The sequence below is a fragment of the Hippocampus zosterae genome, chromosome 3, assembly GCF_025434085.1.
Source record: "Hippocampus zosterae strain Florida chromosome 3, ASM2543408v3, whole genome shotgun sequence".
Taxonomy (NCBI): domain Eukaryota; kingdom Metazoa; phylum Chordata; class Actinopteri; order Syngnathiformes; family Syngnathidae; genus Hippocampus; species Hippocampus zosterae.
This window is the reverse complement of record NC_067453.1, coordinates 22355539-22376828: the sequence shown is the minus strand read 5'-3', so window position 1 is coordinate 22376828 and position 21290 is coordinate 22355539. Positions and strand designations below refer to the sequence as shown.

General features: G+C 43.1%; 3 protein-coding genes and 1 long non-coding RNA gene across 9 annotated transcripts in view; 1 reads left to right on the top strand and 3 right to left on the bottom strand.

The window, feature by feature from the left end:
• Positions 1–3931, top strand: part of LOC127597474 (uncharacterized) — a 41026-nt gene extending 37095 nt beyond the window's left edge. The window contains exon 3 of the long non-coding RNA XR_007961659.1: positions 3899–3931. This is a non-coding gene — a long non-coding RNA (uncharacterized LOC127597474). The remainder of the gene's footprint in view (positions 1–3898) is intronic.
• The window catches only part of LOC127597451 (high affinity choline transporter 1-like), a 32823-nt gene extending 28168 nt beyond the window's left edge, over positions 1–4655 (bottom strand). For 2 of the 4 annotated variants that reach the window (XM_052060476.1, XM_052060477.1), the window contains exons 1-2: positions 4324–4482; positions 264–463 (exon numbers count right to left, since the gene is read on the bottom strand). In XM_052060476.1, coding sequence (XP_051916436.1) covers positions 264–447 — 184 coding nt within the window. In that variant the 5' untranslated portion in view covers positions 448–463; positions 4324–4482. Of the gene's footprint in view, positions 1–263; positions 464–4323 lie in introns of all 4 variants that reach the window. The other 2 variants (XM_052060478.1, XM_052060475.1) reach the window with 2 other exon arrangements.
• Positions 4656–9069: 4414 nt separating this feature from the next.
• Positions 9070–12777, bottom strand: cfap161 (cilia and flagella associated protein 161). The gene is made up of 7 exons (XM_052060515.1): positions 12239–12777; positions 11825–11914; positions 11530–11744; positions 11375–11456; positions 10923–11081; positions 10719–10792; positions 9070–9380 (listed from the first exon to the last, which is right to left on the bottom strand). Exons 1-7 carry the CDS (start codon positions 12329–12331, stop codon positions 9146–9148), a joined length of 948 nt encoding a protein of 315 aa, XP_051916475.1. The 5' UTR covers positions 12332–12777; the 3' UTR covers positions 9070–9145.
• Positions 12778–14544: 1767 nt separating this feature from the next.
• cers3b (ceramide synthase 3b) lies at positions 14545–21272 on the bottom strand. 3 transcript variants are annotated; one of them, XM_052060509.1, is made up of 13 exons: positions 21111–21272; positions 20943–21019; positions 20705–20805; positions 19350–19523; positions 17949–18066; positions 17685–17803; positions 17545–17602; positions 17397–17447; positions 17217–17309; positions 16884–17012; positions 16449–16555; positions 15840–15993; positions 14545–15747 (listed from the first exon to the last, which is right to left on the bottom strand). In XM_052060509.1, exons 4-13 carry the CDS (start codon positions 19520–19522, stop codon positions 15634–15636), a joined length of 1116 nt encoding a protein of 371 aa, XP_051916469.1. In that variant the 5' UTR covers position 19523; positions 20705–20805; positions 20943–21019; positions 21111–21272; the 3' UTR covers positions 14545–15633. The 3 variants fall into 3 exon arrangements, with proteins under 3 accessions (XP_051916469.1, XP_051916467.1, XP_051916468.1); XM_052060507.1 differs by lacking the exon at positions 20705–20805 and having other exon boundaries at positions 21111–21271; XM_052060508.1 differs by lacking the exons at positions 20943–21019; positions 21111–21272 and having other exon boundaries at positions 20705–20936.
• Positions 21273–21290: the final 18 nt, after the last annotated feature.

The following is a 21290-nucleotide window of genomic DNA, read 5'->3' as shown; positions in this document are numbered from 1 at the left end:
AAGTTCTTTCTGTGTGGCCTGGTACCAAATGGCCTGCGGACCGGCGGTCCGCGGACCTCTGACCTATACCACTCAAGAGCGCTCCTGCCAATGCCCACCAACTGCAAACGAGTCAACAGAATACTGTGATCCAATGTATCAAATGCCGCAGTTAAATTCAATAAAAATCAGACACACGTAGTCTCCATTGTCATTTGTCAGGAGGATGTCATTAAATCAAAACAACATTAAAATAAAATCATTAAAAAATATATATATCATACCTGTCATTGTGAATACAGAAACCACAATGTTTATGTTGCGTCCTCCAACAATGGCAACTTCGCTCCTTCTCTCCAAGCATTTCTTCTCCACTTGCTTTGACTTGCGCGAGGCCAAGATCCCGGTCAGCAGGATTACCACGTAAAAGACCCCCACAGCCACAAGTCCGGCCACATTCACTGCCATGCTTTACAAGCACTCACTGCCAACCGATATAACAAACAAAAGGTTAACAGGTTTACCCAATGGGTGTGACACATTCAAGGCGTCAAATTTTGACAATCATATCTCACAATTGAAATGATTAGTGTTTAACTTCCCACATAATCAGAATCATCTTTATTGGCCAAGTGTGTAGAACACACAAAGAATTTGTCTCCGGTATAACGCGCTGCATTAGTATCATCGTAAACAAGGACATGACAAATAGGTATGCAAGGACATTTCGTAATGCAAGTGAACCGTAGTGCGGTGGTACCACCCAGTGACAACTGCGAGACAATGTGCAAAGTATCAGCAGCAGCACTTTGAAGCAACACTATTACGATGTGCAATAGCAGTACTTTTTTCTCATCTACAATTTACAGCAACAAGTTCCTCCTTTCTGGAAACGCCGCCGGAGCGCCTCCTCCGACTGCTTTTCCATGCTCCGTACAGCGCAGCCACTCCTCTTGCGATTAGCTCCGAAAGACCTTGTGGATTTTCGTGTGCTGGTGAAAAAAGACCGAGCGTGGACTACCCAATGCTAAGCAACTTTTCCCTCGTGTAAGTAAGCCACTCAGGGTCGCCAAAAAATGAAAATGACAAAAACAGAGATAATACTAGGGAGCGTGTGACCGAGGCTGCCATACCTGTCGGCGCCTAATGACGTCTATTATGCGTTTGTACACGCCTGTCCTGTTTACGGTTCCTCTAATTGTGCAATTCAAGATTTTTTGTCCTTGTGATTGCGGCAGTGATTATAAACTAGGGTAAACAAATAAAATTCAAAATTAAAAAGTTATGCACAATGGCAAATCCTAACAGCCGTGTTGAAAATGGATGGATGGATGTTGGAAAAGCTAGCAAGATCAAAGCAACCACATATGTTAACTTGAAATGAATTAGAATTGATAAGATAAGATAAGATATCCTTTATTTTATTTATTTATTTTATTTATTATTATTGAATTGACTCAACTCACCGCTCTGTTAGGATTAGGGATCAACCGTTAGGGTTAGGGCTTCGGGTTAGGCCACAGTGTAGTTTCGCCGACAAAGTTTTGAATTTTCCTGTGAAAGGGAGACCAAGGTTTTTAGCAGGATGCATGAATCGAATGAGGCTTTTTAACAATCAATTTTAAGTCAAGTCAAGTCAACAGTATTTATAGAGCACTTTCAAACAGCCATTGCTGCATACAAAGTGCTGTACATGGAGCGATTTAACATGCACAATAAACAGTAAGACAAATCGGTAATAAAGGCGGTAGAAAGCACCCAACAGTAAAATCAACAACAAATCTAAGTCATGCTGAGTCGAACGCCAAAGAGTACAAGTGAGTTTTGAGGAGGGCTTTGAAGATGGGCAGCGAGGAGGCTTGCCGAATGTTCAGTGGGAGGTCGTTCCAGAGAGAGGGACCAGCAACAGAAAAGAATTTTGTACTTCACAACCATTTCTGAAAAACATTCTAAATCAATTGGATACCATAGCCCCATCTCTACAAATGGCAAGAACATCAAGCAGGTCTCATCTTACAAATACCTTATATGAATTGCGGGCTTAACTGGCAAACACATGCATCATATGTCTCTTTGCGGATCCATCAGCGACTTCATTTTTTGCGAAATCTGAGGATATTTGGTGTTGGCAGACGCATTCTGTTCTCTTTTATAAAGCAGCCACTGAGTCAGGACTGAGCCTGCACTTTGGAATAACCAGTTGGTTTGGGAACATAACTGTAAAACCTAAGGCTCAAATAACCAGCTTGGTTAAGACAGCAGGGAAGTCAAGTCAAGTCATGTGCAGTCCGTTAGTCAGCAGACCAACAATGTTTTAAAACACTGTTTTTCACACCCCGTGCCGCAAGCTATTGCCAGGTGTGCCGTGGGAAATTATTATAATATGTATGCCTGTGCGGTCGATCACCTGGAAGAGTAATCATGTAGTACTCTTCCTTGTCTTTTGCTTCGAGACCATTAATATACTCACCATTACTGTGACTGTTTTTTTTTAACTGGTATAAAAACTCATTCATACAGCAGGCCATCATCTTAATAAACAATTAGGAGGCAGACAGACAAGCGGGAGGACATGAGGGCAATGGGGCGTGCATATGACTGTAATGCAGTGACCAATGTGTGTCGAGTTTATATTGTCTTGTGTCATATGTAAATGTCCAATTTATGTTGTGTAGTGTATGTGTAAGTTTTTGTTCAATGTATGTAGCAGCACAGAGGGCCTGTGCTCCAAGACAAGTTTCTCCTGCGGGAGACCAAATAAAAGTCTAATTCAAATTCAAAAATTCAAGTTCGAGGACAGGGGTGTCAAACTCATTTTTGTCTCGGGCCACTTTGGAGTTAAGTCTGACCTCGGAGGGTCATTACAACTATGAAAACGAATGCTTAATCGTCACATCGTATTATTGTACACGACAAAGTAAATTGATTGATTACGAGTTTTGACATCAGTTCAATTATTGTCCAAATGAGTGTAAACAGGGTAAAAAAAAGGCAAAATCTCAACATTACACATGACAATCGGTCCAGATTCGAACAAGGATCATGGAAGTTGACACATGATTAGCTTTCGTGGGCCAAATAAAATAACATGCGATCCGGATCTGGCCCCCAGGCCTCGAGTTTGACACCTGTGTCTTGGGTCATTAATTAGTTGTCTTGCACGTTATAATACGTGCTCCATTCTTTGTATTGAAACATGTCCAAATGTACTCGCAAGAACGTTCAAACATACTTGTAGGTTCATTGCATTTTACCACATTGCCACTATGGATTGACTTTCGCATCCATTATGGGGAAGAAAATTGCCAAACGGAAATCATACAACCGGCGGTAAAGGTTGCCGTCAAGATAGAGTCCCATCGATCATATCAAGTTCTTCTCACCACTATGCACGTCGATATTTATTGATATATACATATACACACACACACACATACATATATATATATATATCCATCCATCCATCCATCCATTTTCTGAACCGCTTAATCCTCACTAGGGTCGCGGGGGGTGCTGGAGCCTATCCCAGCCGTCTTCGGGCAGTAGGCGGGGGACACCCTGGATCAGTTGCCAGCCAATCGCAGGGCACACAGAGACGAACAACCATCCACGCTCACAATCACACCTAGGGACAATTTAGAGCGTCCAATAAGCCTGCCATGCATGTTTTTGGAATGTGGGAGGAAACCGGAGCACCCGGAGAAAACCCACGCAGGCCCGGGGAGAACATGCAAACTCCACACAGGGAGGCCGGAGCTGGAATCGAACCCGGTACCTCTGCACTGTGAAGCCGACGTGCTAACCACTGGACTGCCGGGCCGCCCATATATTTATATTTTATATTTAATTCTCATACCGCAGCACAGCCACGACTCTCGTGAGGAACCGATTTTACACCTGGAAAGTTGCGACAACGTAGGCAAGTCCGGAGCCCTCGAACCAAAACAATGTCTGCAAAAGAAGGGAAAAGTTGGCGGCCAGGCCTGAGGGGTGAATTTTAGTGCCGACTTTTTTTTTTTACTTCAGATCAAATTTCGTGCGTTTCATCGTCCAAGGCACTTTGCAAACTTTACCTAATTATCCGGAGATTGTTGGAGCCCACAAGCGATAGCCATGGATAATATTATGGAACAAAAATATCTTTTGTTCACAAAACGCAAGACGGACAAAGTACAGACAATGACGATGGTCAACACACGAGGATGAAACAAGAGAAAAGGCGCTTTCTAAAGGCAAGGAAAAAATACAAACTGAAATTGCTCACATCAAAAGGAGAAGATGATCATATCACGACAAATCCCAACTGACGAAAACTTAAATTTATAAAACTAACTGACTACTTACAAGAAAACCAGGAGCAATAAACAAGGAACGAGAACAACGGACCAGAAGCTGGAGCGCAGAGAACAGTGAAGATGAACGATGACGAATGGGGAAGTCCTCAAATACTAAATCCTGTCCTCGGTTGATCACTGTGACGACCATATGCGCAGCTGGAAAGACCGGAACACCTCTGCCACCTGCTGTAGACTAACAGAAACTGAATCATGACAAATTCAAAGGTCCCTTGGAAGCACGCCGTTCACTGAGGTCCTTGCCAAAACATCAAGGATGATTAACTTTTATTGTGAGAATATAAAATTGATGGAGTGCTTGCACGCGAGAACATAAAGTTGATGAAGCACCTGCATGAGCAAGAATTTTTCCTTGACCCTTTTTTGTAAGTGTAAGCTTATGTTATATGAATGATAATTATCATTTTATGTTTCAGCATCATATTATTTCATCTTAAGAATACCTAAATTATATTCTGTTGTTTAATAATTGCTTAGACATGTTTTATGTTGATAGGTTCTGATTGGCTGTTGAAGTCAGAGAAGCAGGAAGTGATTTGAGTTACGAGAGTTGGTTGGGTGTTCGAACGTGCTGCGACGCAGACATCTTCCCCCGGCCCCTTTTAATAAAACTGCATTTAAAGGATGCCATCTCCCCTTTTGCTGTTCGTAAAGTAGAGCTATCCACTAAAAACATTCATCTTCCTAACCGCTTGATCCTCACTAGGGTCGCGCGGGGTGCTGGAGCCCATCCCAGCTGTCTTCGGGCAGTAGGCGGGGGACACCCTGATTCGGTTGCCAGCCAATCGCAGGGCACACAGAGACGAACAACCATCCACGCTCACAATCATACCTAGGGACAATGTAGAGTGTTCAATCAGCCTGCCATGCATATTTTTGGAATGTGGGAGGAAACCGGAGCACCCGGAGAAAACCCACGCAGGCCCGGGGAGAACATGCAAACTCCACACAGGGAGGCCGGAGCTGGAATCGAACCCGGTACCTCTGCACTGTGAAGCCGACGTGCTAACCACTGGACTACCGGGCCGCCCATCCACTAAAAACAACGAACTCCTAAACCTACATAAGCAACGTTGAAAATGGATGGGCGCTTTTGTGTTTTGCGTTTTTTTTCCACCCAGCAGAACTGGACTACTCTTTTCACTCACGTGTTGATAATGCAGAGTACACACCCGCATTTAATTATTTCTAATAGATTCAAACGTATAAGAACGTTTGTTTTCGATTATCCAAACATTGCCATTGCCCAACACGGACACCCACTTAGGTGTGATGTAGGACAGAGCCAGTGGCAAGACATTCCGTGCCTCTCCACGCTCATAAGGTGGGGGCAGACCGTATTCTGTCTGGTTCCTGTCTTAGAGAGGAGGAGGCGTATAGAATAATTGGTCTCGAGGGTTCGCCGGAGCCTCTGCCATGTAGGTTCAGACATACCTGACTTAATTAGTCAGACTCAGATTAGTCATGACACGCCTGCTTGGCCATCACTGGCTGCAGATGATCACATTATATCGCTTATCCAATCGGTGCTGCGGGAAATTTAGTTCTCCGAGTCGTCAACCCGTGACTATCTTGATAGTACGTCGTAAAATTGAAAAATGAAGACTTATGCAGTGGTGTAGTGGGGATTTTTTAAGTGGGTGTACGAGATTCTGGGATGTTCTATCTATACATACAGAACATCAATTATAGGGTACAACACCAGTTGAACTAACGTTAAATTTAATGTTTTACTACTCCAAAATAATCACAGGCCAACGTTATTAAGCAGAACTGGCATTAGGGCTAAAACAGAAATAAAAATTGAATGTGGCGCCAGTAGAAGTGGGTGGACTGGACAGCGTACCCCCGCGTACCACGCCCCCACTACACCCCTGCACTTATGTCTTGAAATTTTATTGACTTTTTTGTTTTTAATAAATGCATTTTTTATGTCTTGAATTTGTATAAAAAGTCATACTTTTGTTTATGGCTAAGGAATGTTTCTGTGAATGTGCATAATATGCACATTCATAAGCACTGCATATGTACTGGTTGGGTTCGGTCCCTCTAACAAGGTTAAGACCGACTGCTTAAATAGTCCGTTGATCATGATGAGTAACAGATGCGACAGCTGGAAAGACTGAAACACCTCTGCCACCCGGTGGAGGCGAACAGAAACTGAATCATGACACGTTCAAAGGTCCCTTGGAAGCACACCGTTCAGAGGTCCTTGCCAAAACATCAGAGATGATTAACTTTTATCTCTATGCTTGTGAGAATATAAAACTGATGGAGTGCTTGCATGAGCAAGAATTTGTCCAAGACTCTTTTTACCACATTTGAAATCAAAGGATATATGACTGATGTGCCCCGTGACTGGCAACCAGATCAGAGTGCACTCGGTCCTCCGTCTGAAGTCAGCTGGGGTAAGCTCCAGCACGCCACCCCACTCACCCAGTCCAGTTCAGGACAAGCAGTGTTGAAAATGGATGGGTGGATAGATAATTGACTCAGGCAGGCGAGACACAAAGTTCAAGCCAGTTGAAGTCAGAGAAGCAGGAAGTGATTTGAGTTACGAGAGTTGGTTGGGTTCTGGAACGTGCTGCGATGCAGACATCACCCCCCTTCTACTTCAAACTTAGGTCCTGGATGGCCGCTGTCCTGCATGTTTTCCAAGTCTCCCTGTTGCAACACACCTGATTCAAATGACCACATCATCAACAACCTCTGTGGAAGCCTGACATTGAACCTGTTCATTTGAATCAGGTGTGTTTCAAAACCGAGACTTGGAAAACATGCAGGACACTGACCCTCCAGGACCTAAGTTTGACACCTATGGAATAAAGCCTTGTTTGCAAAAACCCTGCCAAATTTTGTGCAATCCCCGGCCCACTCACTGTCCATTTTTAACTCATCTTAAATCACAATTTGAATTCTATTACTTTCGACCCAGCATGCGACTCATCATTTTTGTTGTTTCATGGTGCTAACGCTTTTTATGTTCGTAATTTATTGTTTTAACTGTTTTTATTGTCGTATGAGTACCCTAATTTATACTCCGTGGACAAGCAGCGGCCCCCAACCTTTTTTGCCCCACGGAACGGTTTAATGTGAGACACTTCCAAGATGGCGCCCGAGTAGGCAGCCTTCGGCAAGTGCTCTTCAAGAGCCTTGCTTTGCTTTTTTGTTATTTTTTTTTGTCTTTTGTTTTGTCTGATGTTGTTTGTTGTTTCATTGTGTGGACCTGATATGGACTGTTTTCAGCGCTTTTTGGCCACGATATTCGTCAAAGGAGCAGTATCTGTGCTTGGTGGTTGCGCCTTCCTGGCAGCACGCCTGTGCCAGCACAGATTTTGGTTGGGAGGAATGTCGGTGCCATTGACTGTCGGTGCTGGACAGACCTGGGGCGCTTGTTTTTTGCGCCTGTAATGAGCAGCATTTTTCACAACCTCGTTTTTGTCACGTCCCGTGTTTGCCAGCAGGGGGCGGGCTTTCTCTCCGCCGCCCAGACACCTGTTACGCATTGGTCGGTGATTACTCTGCCTTTATTTGGACACTCTGGCAGTCTACTCACTGCCAGAGAATTCCACCGTGCCATTATTTCTCTCGCTCAGATTCCTACCTTGATTACTCGTTGCCTCCTAGCCTTGTGGCTGTTACTACACGTCATTATTCTTCTCGTATGAAATTTATTCACTTGTCTAATCAGACCTTCCTCGCCATTTGTTTTCCGCGAGCGTTTTTGGTTGTTCCCTTTATTCCTTCCCTGGTCCTTATTTTGACCAGCGCTTTTTGTTATTTTTCCCTGTCGGGTACTTTGTGTTCTTTATTAAAGACTCCCTTTGTTCTCTGACAAAATCCTTTTACGTGTCTGCTTTTTCGGGGATCCACCTCATTTTGTTGTGCACGAAGCGATCTTTCCATCGCTTCGGGCACAACGTGACAGTTTTGTTCAGTGGAGATGTCAGCGCTGTTGGACAGTCGGCGTTGGTGCGGTGGGATGAATGGCTGCTGAAGTTGAGGATGAGGAGAGGAGCATTGGCGCGGAGCGCCGATGCGTATTTGGAACAGAGAGTCGCCGCTTGGAATTGAAATGGATTTCCATGGGACAGGAGAAGTGAACCAATCTCTTTTTTCGTCAATGGATGCTACAGCTTCTTGCTGACTTTGAAACTTAGCTTGTAGCCGACGTGTGCACATTTTGAGCATGACGTCTCTGATCCACTGGTTAAAGGACACTTTGATTCTCTCCTCTTTCATCTCAAACCGCTTCAAACAACAAAGCGTGGGATGGAAAAGTGGTTAGGACTGTACGACTGTCCGCGTTTTATGTTATGTGTTGTGTTTCTTATTTTACTTTAACTGTTTTGCTAAACGCTTTGTTACAGCTGCCGCTGTTGTGAAAGCGCGATATAAATCAGCATGTATTGTATTGTACTGTATTGTATTGTATTTTCAGGGACCGGCCTTTAAGGTGTGATGGATAAATACAACAAAATAATATATGACCTGCATGAAAACGGTGGTATTTTCAAAATGTAATGATAAACACGAATCATGACACGAGGAACATCCTATCTGGCCGCAACACTCTCTGGTCGCTCTGGTAACGTTTAAACGTGCCTTCAAAATAAGATACGGCAAATACAAAGTGCATGAAAAATACGCCTCACCATTGACAAAACGTATCAAATTCTGACAGCAACATACATGTTGTAGGACTGTAAAGTTTGGGGGAAGGGTAGGGGTGAGGTGTAATCATTAAAACATAGATAAAATGTATTATTATTATTATTATCATCGAGTACTCTTTTTTTTCAACACCTCGATTACCTGTCTTCCCTATAATTACACACACTACATCTGATATACTCCGTTGGATCTTCTGGGTTTTCCCGTGGCAACGATACGCAGTTGCCCTCTGATTTCAGGCGATTGAGAAGCAGGAGGCCTTCTGCATCCGGGTCAGCGGTGCAAAGGATCCAGTGGTTGTTGGACTTTTCAGCTCTGTGGGTGTCCAAGAAAGTATGAGCGGTCACCTCGTACTCATTGCCATATATGGTCCTGCCGGGGGGGACAAGACAGAATCAAAGAAATTGAATGGGTACTAAAAATATTGCAATTGGATGTTGATCAAAATATATTAAACAAATCTAGGCTGTATTATAGTAGGTAGTCATAGCATTCATCAAAAAAATAAATAATAAATACTAATCAATTTTAAAGAGGCTCAGCATTCTGTATACTGTACCAGGAAGGGCCACGTAATATACAGAATTCCACCTTTATCTTTGAAACACCTATAGCTTAGCCTTTCAGTCCACTAGCTAAATGCTAACGCTAAATAGCAACTGCGTTGCCTTTGCTGAATAAACCTTAGAGCAAGGGACTGAATACAAAAGGTGTAGGAACACATTTAGACAACATAACACTAATCAGTCATATATTTATCCTCCGTGAAGAATGTCTCGTATTAGTGCTGTATGGATGATCTGAGCAGACTTAGACATCGCAATGAACAGTATTATCAGTCTCCCTGTCTTATCCTAGCCCAAAGTGGAAAGGTTGAGCACACCAGAAAAAAACAGCGCAATGGCCAATCATTTGATTCAGTGTGACAAAAACTGTTGTTAACTGTATGTAAGTATAATGTAACAGAGTCTTATGATTCCTCATTAAAATGTACACAACAATTTTGTTGTTTTATTTGGTCAAGGCTCTAATGGGTTCATGGCATTTCCAATCATTCAATGGGAAAAGGCTATTTGAAATCCGAGTGTAGTGATACCATGTCGTGAAATCACTTGCATTGATGGAACATTACATTTTATTTAACGCAATGATAGGTAATTGTGAACAAAGCTCATTCTGTCCTTCTGACACACATGATGATTCACCAATATGTCAAACAACCGCAGTGTAGCACCAACTACTGGCAAGAAAGACTTATTTGATGTCAGATTTTTCTTTCCGTGGCTGCTCTCGGCATCATTCACCGTTTCCCGATACCCCGGATAAATCCGATATCGGAACTCGCCCATTCCCTAATGATAAGCGCGATAGAAAATGGAAAGATGGATAGCCCAGGAAGTGAGCGTGTACCTGCATGTAAGGTGGTAAAGACTCTCTTTAAATTCCACTAGCAACCCAGACCTAATTTAGCTGCTCTCTACCATACAAAGCGTGTCTCTTAGTCCAGATGTTTCACTTCAAAATACTTCCTTCACACCGACTACTATATGACTCTGCTGTTTAAACGGGGCGTTGGTAAAATCCTAGAGCATTTCAAAGCACAATAATCCTCAAGAGGTTTTCACCAAATAACTGGGTGTAGGTTCTCAAGAAAACAAGTGAAGTAAATCTGTGCATGACGAATAGCAAATATGTGAAGGACTACAGTACCCAAGGACAAAATGTTCCATAACAGCTAGAGCCTGGTTTGTCTTGCAGTGGAGGACCACCACGTTGACGTTGGCCTGTGAGACAAAGAAGCAAAGGTTAATTGTGTTATGATGATGTCAGTTGCAAAGCAGTGGTGGAAAATGCAGAAAAACGCTGGCGTCGTGAGCAGGTGAAATATTTATCTGCAGAGACAAAGACACTCACAGGCACGGGCAAACCCTCATGCTCGAGCCTCTCCTGGGGGTCAAAGTGCACCAACTTCCACCAGGATAGGAAGCATTCCCTCTCGTCCAAGTTGACCTCCTGAAGACGAGACCTGAGCGCGCACTTCCGGAAGGTCTGCACGTCACTCGTCAGGTACATCTGAAATTGTAAAAAGCGGCTTTGTTGTTGTCGTCGTATCCAACAGACAGCACATGTTTAAAAAAAAAAACTCACACTAACACATTTTTGAAATTTAAATACTTTTCTACAAAAGCGAACAAATACCAAATTTTAATATTATGTATTGCAGTAGACATTTTAAAATAAAAAAGCATAATTATATATTTTTAGAAATAGAATGACTTTTTTTAATAAAAATAAAATATATTGCTGGATAATTTTTGAATTCTGTAGGAAAGCGTGTGCATTTTTGGGTGAGGGCATCCACTTACTCCACCTGTGAAGTCACTTGTTGTTTTCAGGGCAAAACTTTGCTCGTAATGCAGAGTTGCTCCTTCGGGAGTGCCGTCCACACTGTCGTCACACAAGCAGCATTACAAGATTCGGCAAATGCAATCCAAGTGTGTATGCACATATGTGCGCGTACCTGGTAATAATGAATGCCGTGCGCACACAGGGCTGAATGCTTCTCCCAGCACTGACTCCACACGGACCTTTAATGCCAGGAGAAGGAATCTTGGTCATGTGGTCAATGTATGCGTTGATGCCCAGCACTGAACATTCGCCGGTGTCACCGACGTTCAGCAACATCACAACATCTCCAAAGTGCAGTGCGCCATCCGTAGTTACGCTCAGTTCCACCTGTTAACACATGGACATTATCATCAACGTCATTACTAAGTTTGTGGCACTATTATTTAAGTGCATAGACATAGAGGTACCGGACTGAGGATGTTGTGCTTGAGAAAGTCGACTCTTTGGGCAGTCAGCTCCCCCTTTTCTCTTCTACGCATGTACTTGCTCCTCACATGCTGTCGTAAAAAGACACATAAAAATTGTAATGGCTATTGTCTAGTCAAGAAATATGGATGGATGGATAAGTAGAGGAAAATATTATAGATAGATAGATGTGTGTTGTCTGTACTATAGATAGATAAAAAAATGGACTGTGGAGAGAAAAATGAATATCTACATATTTAGATCAGTGGAAGACATGTAGTTATTAAAATATGTACTCTATTCAACTGAGAGGGAAACGCGTTCGTTGGTTTTCCCCGTAGCGATGCTAAAAGGTGGCTAAACGAAGCTAAAACACCTACAAACCTAAATGTCAAGAGTATCATTTGACGCCATACCTCTTCTAAGTGCTGCTCCTCGTTCCAGTTTCCGATTTTCACGTTCGTGCGGTAGGTTTTAAAGTCGGGCATGGAGGTCATTTTGTTAGCCATGTTTCAAACTCCAAGGCTCATGAGACAGTTTCTATGACAACGTTCACCCAACACAAACTCTCAGCGAGGGCCGCTAGAGGACGCCAAAAATCATAAACCAAGCGACGCGTTTCACGCATGCGTATAAAAACATGTCATCCTTTCTACGTCATCGGCGTGAGGTGACGTCAAAAGGTTCTTGTAGACTTGTACGTGTTACTGTTGTATGCCCAACCTGCGAACTATTCAAATATGACTCCGGCAAGTAAGTATTCGGGGGATTATGGATAAAAGTTTGCTTGGATTAATAAAATTGACGAACAATATATTATCTCAGATTTCTACTTGCTCACTCAACTTTACCCCAATAATTGGACAGAAGACGAAAAACCACATTTATGAAAGAGAGGGCAGAAGAAGCTTCTATTAGTTTCCAAAAGCTAGCATTGGAACAGAATTCTGTTTGCTTCTTGAAATTAGAAAAAAACATCATGCTAAAATAAAAATTCACTTTGTTCAATCCAGTGGCCGATCTCTGTCTCAAATAGGACCCGTATTAAAAATCAACTTGCAGACGATACGGCTTTGTTTCTACATAATACTATAGCTCTCAAATTCCTGTTGCTATTGCTGTTATTAATACATTCTCTAAAATCATCCGGTCTCTGTCTAAATATCAACAAGTGCCAGTACTAGCCATAAAAGATGATGCTGTTGATACAATTTTCAATATTCACAAACTTATGTTGAATTTTTTTTGACACATAATTTTTCCACTATGTTTCTGCACGCAATGAAAATCAGTGAAAATATAATTGTCAACTTTATACTGTAATATGGTTTACGGTTGGCATACGTGATATCTTCTTTTGGACACATTTCATTTGATTTTAATACGTTTTGTAAAATCTCTACCGCGTTTTGAGAAGTTTGTGAAATTGTATACATTTTATATGTGAATATTCTATGCGTATTGTATACAGTAAAGTACTTTGTTCTTGCCAAAATGAGTTGAATTGTTCAATAAAGGAGAAAAAAAAGTGTCGCTGTTGAGATATTGTCAACAATGTAAATGTTGCTTCACTCCAACTTTGAGTAGAACCGCTTTGTTTTGTTTATTTAAGGTGTGTCACGGCCCAATGAAATAAAGCAAGACACATCGGCAATTTTAAAATGTGCGGGGTAACCGCGACGCGGCCGAAATGACCAGCTGCACGGTCACCGTTGCGCTCCGCATATCGAACCACGTCACGGGGGAAAAAGAATCGGAGCGATGAAGATGGTGATAACAAGGAAGTACATGTGCGTGTGGTTGTCCAGTTGTGTATGTGCATGAGTGTACAGGTCATAGCTGCTTCGTCGAGGTCTGCTCATCATGAAGTCAGTCTCGGCTTATCAGTCCATGGCCGAGAAGGAGGGGGATGGTGGTGGGACCCTAGACTCCATGCGTACTTCCATCCAGGGGAAAGGCCAGATAGTGTTGTTTGTTTTGGAGGGACGGCCGCCAACAATTCCAGACAGCCTTGAGTCCTTGGTCTGTATCTCCTCACTGGCGCCGATCAGTCGGATCCGAAAATTCTTTCCGCAGCGCGGATTCCAACTTCTCCAAGGTGTTGTTGCTCCAAAACCGCAACAATATTGCGGTTGAGCTCAGTCACCGCTTGAGTCTGAGTGTTGGACATTCACGCCAATCCATCCAGAGTGACCGGCAGTTTCTTCACTTCCAATAGAGCCGGTCCCGTCGGTTGAATTTTGCAATAGAACAGAAAGCTGCCAACACCAAACAGCAGCATACCTGTTATCAAAAAGCCAATAATGTAGATGTCTTCCACATCCTACACGGACAGTACTGCCAGGCACACCGGTCTCCACTTTCTCCATGGATCCAGGGCGTATCCGTCAGCAAGTGTCCCCGGAGGGCAAGCAGGCTCCCCACTGCCCGCTCTTTTCATCGAAAATGTTTTGTCGATTACATCGAGAGACCAGCCAACTAATTCCATGGTTAGTTCTTCGGATGAAAAATACGGTAGGAGGCTAGGGAAAAAAATTAGACAAAGACAACACAAGGACTAAGTGGCGAGCACGGAAAGGGTGGGGTGAGGGCAGGAGGAGCAGTGCAAAAAGCGTCCGCCTGCGTCGAGAGCCAAGCAGAAAAAAGATGCTGACTGATATTTTGGTGTGAGTTACTGCGAACCCCTGTTAGGCTTTTGTGATGAAGAACTATTAAAAACGAATTGCGTTGAAGTGGGTTTTATTTAAGCTTCGCTAATATGTACCTTCATATCAGGTCATGGCTTATCCTTCAGTTTTTTTTTCTTTCAAATACAATAATCTGATCGCATAGTACTGTGCATCTGGGAAGTATTCACAGCGGTTCTCCTTTTCCATATTGTATGTTACATAATTTTTATCTTCAAAACTTGACACGCAGCAGCAGATTTTCTTCGTGGCCAGTAGAGGGCAGAGGTTCATAAAAAAATGAACAATCTCAGCTCGTAATAGGAAACACCAGGAAATTTCTCGAGGCCAAGTAGTTGTACTGAAGTAGGTCATGTTTGTCTCCATCCAAAGTAATAAAGGCACGATATTTTGCCGCACTTTCATTGTGTTTGTTTAACGACTAACAACTTTTGATGTTTATGTCCATTTCAATAGGTTTGTATGAATAGACACTTTACTTACCGAATGCCTTTCTTGATATTGCAGTTTCACACATTTTTTTGTATTAAATCCTACCAAATATAACAACTGGCGCTTTCCTGGAGGAAGTGGTGCGCAAAGGGCTTGAGCTCACTTCGTAAAAACAAGTCACGTGGTGAGTTGAATCCACAGTGGTACCTTGACCCACTATAGTTCTGTGACATTTAATTTGCTCTAATAAAATGTTATTTGTTATGTGTTTATTTAAAAAAACAAACACAAAAACTATGATATAAAAACAATAAACGAGAATGCCTTTAAGGGGGCGTCGCTTTGTGATCTCAGGAGATGGAGTCGAGTTGTTAGTGTGTGTCGAGGCGCCAGTTGTGGTCTAAAGCAGATTCTTGCGAGTGTTCACAATTGATGGTTTACTGTTCTTGCCCACATGTGAGTGTATTAAAGCACTCCAGAAGCAAAAAAATAAAGTAATAAACAAAATAAAAATTGATCAAGCCCAAAAATCATAAATTTGGGCATTTCTATGTAAAGGCACCCCTGGAAATAATCCCGTGACCAAACAAAATGTGGAAAAAGTGAATTGCAATGAATACTTTCTGGATGCACCGCACTGTAATTTCTATACAGTCTACTGAGATTTTGTGCAAGTCACTCCTCCTACTCCATCAATGACCGTTTGCTTGGCCCCGGATTCCGGCACCGTTCATGTGACTCCGCTTGTACTTTCTCTCCTCCTCGCTGTCATCCTCCTCTTGATCGCTCCTGTCGTCCCCTTCCAGCTGCAGATGCAAAAACCATGACACAAAGTAAAAAAAAAAAAAAAAAACAGCAACAACAACAACAACGTAGCACCCAGCTGTAATAAACACACCTTGCTGAAGAGACACTTGAAGAGCATTTTTGAAATCAGGAAGGCCCAGTATATGTGCAGCATCTGGAGCACCAGCAGCATGATATTGAAGAAATAGTAGCCAAAGAACGCGGGGTAGCTCTCGAGTGGATATACCCACGTGCAGTGGATCACCCTGTGGACAATCACACAAGTATAAATATGTCCAGATAGAACTCATTTTTTTTACTATTCCATTTCGAGTATTGTCTCTCCTCTGTGTGCTCTTACTGATGTCTGTCTGGCTCTGTGCAGTCTCACTCAGCAGTAATTGACAATCATTTGCGGGGTCTTTCAAGTGATCAGATCGTCTCTCGGTACACATTCCTACTTTTTAACGGTCGCCATTTGATTCTGTTGAGCAATTCAATGTGTATAACGAGGTGCAAAAAAATCATTTGGACCCGCAAATTGAGATGCGGAATTGCTTATTTCGAACCTTGCTATAATTATACAATATTTTACACTACGTTGACATCCATGTGGATGGACGGCAAAGGAAAATTTTCCTTACGGGGGACAAACAGGGCACCACGATTCATAGGATAATAAAATGTTGACTTTTGAATGCATTGAATTGCGCGTACTCACCAAAAAGGAAAAATCACGAGTCTGGTCAGCATGAAAAGGATAGTGAAGACTACAAACATGGCATTTGCCATCTTATGCCACTTAGCATAGTTGAGCACTTTTGCACCCTATAAAAAAAAAAAGAGACGCATTAATTTTGTTTGTTTGTGTACAACTATCAGATGTCCAATGTTGCAAAGTAGCGATATACCACCATAAAATCAATTCTTATCCTTTACAGTGCTGTTTGTTTATACATCAAATATGACATTGATCCAGAACCTGATATCACATGGAGCATTCTCATGCTCCCACCACTTCCGAGCATGCTAATATGCAAGCATTAAAAAGTTGAAAGTCAAAACAAAATGACATTTGAAAGGCGGTACTCGAAAAACAACAATGATGGACACAAAGGGGATATCTGGACATGTTATGGTGGGCGAGCGAGCTCACCTCGAGCAGGATGTCGGCCGAGTCGTGGAGCGCCATCACGATGGTGCCCACGCGGATGTAGTTGGAGATCCACGAGAATGCCAACAGAGTCAGCGTAGCGATGTGGTGGATCACCTGCTCTTTAAAGTCCTGCACCGACGAGAAAGACGGCAAACGGGGCAATGAATTGAGGTTTGAACCCGGTGGCTTATGAGATGAAAAACGCAAGACGCCGCTGTTTACAATTTTCAAATGGTTAAAAAAAAAAAAGTCATTTTTTCCTGTCAGAAAACGTGTGCCTGGGCTGAACTGGTTTAATCAACACATACGAGGCATTCAAATATGCACACTTGCCTTCCGCTTCACGTCGAACGTGAGGCTGAGGAGCAGCGAAAGGTAGAAGCCCATTTCCAGGAAATAATACCAGTGCTGGGATGGCAGCAATGACTGGACACACGACAGGACATTACGCTTTACATTTAATATCCTTTGCATTAAGCACAATGAATTTTGTCACATGTCAAAACACTTAACCTGTTTAGGGAAGTCTGTCCAAACCTCCTTCAGATTGTAAAACCAGGGTTTCTAAAATCAAGGACAACAGAAAACAGCGGTATGGCAGCACTAACGACAAAGACGAATGTAAAAAAAAAAAAAAACACCAAAAAAAGCAACCACTTACATCGTGGAGGGCGACAATGCCGCCAATAAATGCAAAAAAATAGAATACACATCTCCAGCTGTTGAAAAATAAAAACAATAACGACATGAAAAAAAAAATAGCATTTGAGTCAAGTTTTGTGACTGAACACATTCACACACCTGGCCTCACAGAATCTCTTACGAAGACCTGGACGCTGGTGGTTCCGCCTCCTACGGAACCACAGTTGAACTCTTCGCTCGGTCCAGCTTGTCTTCTTGCATAGAGCCCGAACGTCCGCCTGACACACAAATTCACGCAATCGGTATCTTTGCAAAACACGAATAGTGGTATTTGCATGTTAAAGGAAACCATTTTCCCGCACTGAAGACCACTGATTTGTGTAAACATGACCACTATGACTCTGCGATCTTGCATCAGTTTACCTGAGACGGAACGTGCGCTTTGGCGCAAAAGTAGTTTTCCAAGATGACATTTTGTTCAACAGCGCGACGTAGTCTGTCTTTGACACCACAAACGTCGGCCAGCGGCGCGGCCACCAACCTGCACCCGAAAATGCAAGGGCAGAAAAAAAAATCTCCAGTCATCAATATTCATTCATCTTTTCATTCATCTTCCGTACCGCTTGATCCTCACTAGGGTCGCGGGGGGTGCTGGAGCCCATCCCAGCCGTCTCCGGGCAGTAGGCGGGGGACACCCTGAATCGGTTGCCAGCCAATCGCAGGGCACACATAGACGAACAACCATCCACGCTCACACTCACACCTAGGGACAATTTAGAGTGTTCAATCAGCCTGCCATGCATATTTTTGGAATGTGGGAGGAAACCGGAGCACCCGGAGAAAACCCACGCAGGCCCGGGGAGAACATGCAAACTCCACACAGGGAGGCCGGAGCTGGAATCGAACCCAGTACCTCTGCACTGTGAAGCCGACGTGCTAACCACTGGACTACCGGGCTGCTTCATCAATATTTATCTTTGAATATTATCACACAAGTAGAGTGCGGCGTCGTTTTGAATCCGTTGATCCAACTTCAAAACACAGTGACTCAACTCCATGGAGAAAATGCAATCGTGACCCAGAAAAGAAATCTCCTCGTTGTGGTGTTCTCAAACAATACTTTTCAGTATTCACCAGTCTTAAAACAGGGCTCCACATAAGCGTTTCACTTGTTTTCAATACTTTCTACGGTCTTTTAGTGAGGCACTGACTATGTAGATCATGATATATTCTACAAATGTGCTTGATTATTTATCCGGATTTGATTTCATTTCGAATTTTGAAGCTACCATAACTTTTTTTATATTTTCCCGCACAGGCTCATCCATCCATTCATTCCATTTTTGACATCGCTTGCTCTCTTTCGAGTCCAGGGTGAGCTGGAGCCTATTTCCGACTGACTGTGGACAAGAGGCAGGTGCACTCTGCACGGGTACCCAGAGAAAACCCACGCAGGCCCGGGGAGAACATGCAAACTTCACACAGGAAGTACGGAGTCGGAATCGAACCCTGGGCCTCTGCACTGCGAGGTTGGCGTGCTAACCAGTGGTGGCATGCCGTGGTGCCCCAAGGTTAAATTGTGTTTAATAAATGTAATTGTTCCAAATAAGTGCACATTTAAATTACTGTTTAAAGAGTATACCTACTTTTGGACAAGCTTGTACCTACTTTTGAACCAGCATGTAGATATTTTATATAACTAATTTTGAACCTAATTATTTTGTTGACTAAACATACAGCTGTTCAAAGAAACAAACAAAGCCCAAGGGATTTGGATGCCGATTGCTTGTGGAGTGTACAGTCATATTCGTTGTCTCTGCTCACCTCTCAAAAAGGAACCTGACAACGAGGAGGCAGAGGGCAAGAGGAAGCACGCCGTACAGCTGGGAGGCTTTGGCATAGACCCGGCCGTCGCGGTCCTCCAGGTCCGCCCATGAGACGTTCACGGGCAGCCACAAACGCTCCCACCACAGCCACTCAGTGACCGTGTGTAACATGCTTTGGGGAGACACACAAACAAGGCCGCGGTCTAGACAGGCATGTATCAAGGTGCAGCCACAAATCAAGAGGAGGGTGGCATTGTGCTCCAGCACCTTTTACCATGTCTAACTGATAAATTCACTCACTTGGATATGGCCACACACGATGTTGCAAATAGGCTGTAGTTTAGCTACTAGATGAATTTGGTAATGTGGTTTTGGTTGTTGTTGACCAAACAAAAAGATTATCAAGAAAAATATTAACCACGGTTTTTATTATGTGATGAGCAATTAAGTATGCCACTCCACAAAACATAATGAACAAGTTTAACAATGCTCATTTGCCTAACAAAAACCTGACACATTTGCATATTGAAGGGTGATTGGAAGTTGAGGCTCCTCGCAGCTAGCCGACAGCAGGCCGACACTTTGAGCAGAGTGAAAAGGGGAGATGGAGCGCAGTCGAGAAACAACTTGATATATTTTGTATATTTTAGGGGGCAAGGAAGACATTAAGGCAGTTTGAGGTGGGCACAACATTTTTTTTGAGGGGGCCGGGTCCTTTCAAGAGTGAGCCAGACCACTATTTCATTGTCCTGTATTGATTTTATTTTATGGGACTTACTAACAGTTTACTTTCTCCCTTCAAGTAATCCAATCCCGTTTTTCGTATTATTTCCTACAAAATAATTCGCTGTAAGAGCCCTGTACGCCATATTTTAAGGAGGCGGGGCGATTTCAAGACCGCAGAGAGCAAAGGGAAAAATGATAAAAGGTGGTTGAGAGCAATTCACAGATAGAAAGATTACAAAGAAGTAAAGTCCTCCGTCTCTCGCGGACTCTGCCCGTACGTTTAGATAAAACATGCGGACAATTTGTTCACCAAAAAGGGAGGGATATTTGCGTGCGCCATTTCGTCTTTTAAAACCCTTGAAACACGTGTTGTCGTTATACGAGAAGCCGTCGAGTCAGTTTGTCAGCATGGCCATGCAGTCATTTGAATAGCTGCGGGCAATGTTTTTCTCGGCGAGTTCGAACAGAGGGAAGGGAAGGACATTGGAGAAAGTGTGTGTGCGTGTACTTCAACAGCATACAAAGTCATACAAACAAAAAAAACAAAACAACGACGACAACAACAAAAAAGGAACATTCTGTGAAATGAGAACACATGAAAACCCTTAGGCCAAAGCCCAAACTCACCTTGTGGCTTTCAAAGCAGCTGTATAAGCAGTGTGTCAAAGTCATTTAGTCCGTTTACACACACCCTGTTAAATCCTCTCTCTCTCTCTCTCTCTCTCTCTCTCTCTCTATGAAGACACCTTCACGCAAAACCAATATTTACTCATGTCCCGATCACTCCCGACATTAGTTTGTCGTGAGCGAGAGACATAGAGAGAGAGAGAAAGTGAGAGGGGGGAGCGAGAGCGCAATGGCTCACCTGGGTGGAAAACTTGCTTTAGTGCCCTCCCTCTTTGCCTGTCTTGCTGATCACACTCCCCAGACTTGCTGCAAATACTAAAAAAAAACTTGGGGAAAAAAGAGAGAAAAGAAACAGATTTCAATTTAGATTCGTCATCCAAACAAAGTTCTGTTTCTGCCCTCTCACCTGTTGGAATTCCCTCTGGAATGCTGGGGAGCCCCCCTTACAAAGGGCCCCATTCTGTCCAAGTGAAGGAGGAGTCAATGCAAGGCTTTTTTGGAGGAGAAACAGCAATCTGCCCACTAGGAGAGTCACAGTGCATATAAAGAGTAGCCGGCCTGGTTAGTATCAAAGTTCACGTGCAAT

Bases quoted from the DNA above. Each gene is read 5' to 3' on its own strand.
- cfap161 (XM_052060515.1), bottom strand. From the start codon at position 12,331: ATGGCTAACAAAATGACCTCCATGCCCGACTTTAAAACCTACCGCACG. The intron at 11,915-12,238 runs GTATGGCGTCAA...TTTTTACGACAG, and splicing joins AGGAGCAGCACTTAGAAGAG to CATGTGAGGAGCAAGTACAT. The intron at 11,457-11,529 runs GTACGCGCACAT...GTGTGACGACAG, and splicing joins ACGGCATTCATTATTACCAG to TGTGGACGGCACTCCCGAAG.
- cers3b (XM_052060509.1), bottom strand. From the start codon at position 19,522: ATGTTACACACGGTCACTGAGTGGCTGTGGTGGGAGCGTTTGTGGCTG. The intron at 15,994-16,448 runs GTGAGTACGCGC...GATTGTCCACAG, and splicing joins CTCGTGATTTTTCCTTTTTG to GGTGATCCACTGCACGTGGG. The intron at 15,748-15,839 runs GTGTGTTTATTA...TTGCATCTGCAG, and splicing joins TCAAGTGTCTCTTCAGCAAG to CTGGAAGGGGACGACAGGAG.